The sequence below is a fragment of the Oncorhynchus nerka genome, unplaced genomic scaffold, assembly GCF_034236695.1.
Source record: "Oncorhynchus nerka isolate Pitt River unplaced genomic scaffold, Oner_Uvic_2.0 unplaced_scaffold_2025, whole genome shotgun sequence".
NCBI lineage: Eukaryota > Metazoa > Chordata > Actinopteri > Salmoniformes > Salmonidae > Oncorhynchus > Oncorhynchus nerka.
Window position 1 is genome coordinate 6,446 of NW_027039301.1, and position 1,426 is coordinate 7,871.

General features: G+C 56.2%; 1 protein-coding gene across 1 annotated transcript; it reads right to left on the reverse strand.

Moving 5' to 3' along the window:
* Positions 1–385: 385 nt before the first annotated feature.
* LOC135567457 (cleavage and polyadenylation specificity factor subunit 6-like) lies at positions 386–1,057 on the reverse strand. The gene has a single exon (XM_065014848.1). The coding sequence runs from the start codon at positions 1,055–1,057 to the stop codon at positions 386–388; it is 672 nt and encodes a 223-aa protein (XP_064870920.1).
* Positions 1,058–1,426: the final 369 nt, after the last annotated feature.

Consider the following 1,426-nt stretch of genomic DNA (forward strand, 5'->3'; position numbering starts at 1 on the left):
ATTCTATAGGCTGGGATCCGCTCTGTGCAGCTGTTATTCCATCGGCTGGGATCCGCTCTGTGCAGCTGTTATTCTATAGGCTGGGATCCGCTCTGTGCAGCTGTTATTCCATCGGCTGGGATCCGCTCTGTGCAGCTGTTATTCTATAGGCTGGGATCCGCTCTGTGCAGCTGTTATTCTATAGGCTGGGATCTGCTCTGTGCAGCTGTTATTCTATAGGCTGGGATCCGCTCTGTGCAGCTGTTATTCTATCGGCTGGGATCCGCTCTGTGCAGCTGTTATTCTATAGGCTGGGATCCGCTCTGTGAAGCTGTTATCCCATCGGCTGGGATCCACAATGATTGATAGGCAGCTTAAACTTTTTGAATTAAAACCATTATTGGGTTCAAATACACATTTTAGATTTGTGAACACAACAACCACAAGGGGGTCCATAGGGAGGTCCATAGGGAGGTCCATAGGGAGGCCCATAGGGGTCCATAGGGGTCCATAGGGAGGCCCATAGGGGTCCATAGGGAGGACCATAGGGGTCCATAGGGAGGCCCATAGGGAGGTCCATAGGGAGGCCCATAGGGGTCCATAGGGGTCCATAGGGAGGCCCATAGGGGTCCATAGGGAGGCCCATAGGGGTCCATAGGGAGGTCCATAGGGGTCCATAGGGAGGCCCATAGGGGTCCATAGGGAGGACCATAGGGGTCCATAGGGAGGACCATAGGGGTCCATAGGGAGGCCTATAGGGGTCCATAGGGAGGCCCATAGGGGTCCATAGGGAGGCCCATAGGGGTCCATAGGGAGGCCCATAGGGAGGCCCATAGGGGGGACCATAGGGGTCCATAAGGAGGTCCATCGGGAGGCCCATAGGGGTCCATAGGGAGGACCATAGGGGCCCATAGGGAGGCCCATAGGGGTCCATAGGGAGGGCCATAGGGGTCCATAGGGAGGACCATAGGGGTCCATAGGGAGGCCTATAGGGGTCCATAGGGAGGACCATAGGGGCCCATAGGGAGGCCCATAGGGGTCCATAGGGAGGGCCATAGGGGTCCATAGGGAGGACCATAGGGGTCCATAGGGAGGCCTATAGGGGTCCATAGGGAGGACCATAGGGGCCCATAGGGAGGTCCATAGGGAGGGCCATAGGGGTCCATAGGGAGAACCATAGGGGTCCATAGGGAGGACCATAGGGGCCCACAGGGGCCCATAGGGAGGCCCATAGGGGCTCATAGGGGTATAGAGGGCTCTGGTCAATAGTAGTGCGCTACATGGTGAAAAGGGTGCCATTTGGGACAGAACCACACTGTGTTCTGAGGTCACAGAGCTCTCGGTGCTCTCCCAGTCTGACTGTGAGGGGAATTCCCCCCCATCTAGCTCAGATTCCTAGCAAATCTTTCATGTTCATTGTTCCTATCAAGTGAGTGTAAAGTGCTGG

Excerpts from the sequence above, each read along its gene's own strand:
- LOC135567457 (XM_065014848.1), bottom strand. The coding sequence starts at position 1,057 with ATGGTCCTCCCTATGGACCCCTATGGCCCTCCCTATGGACCCCTATGG.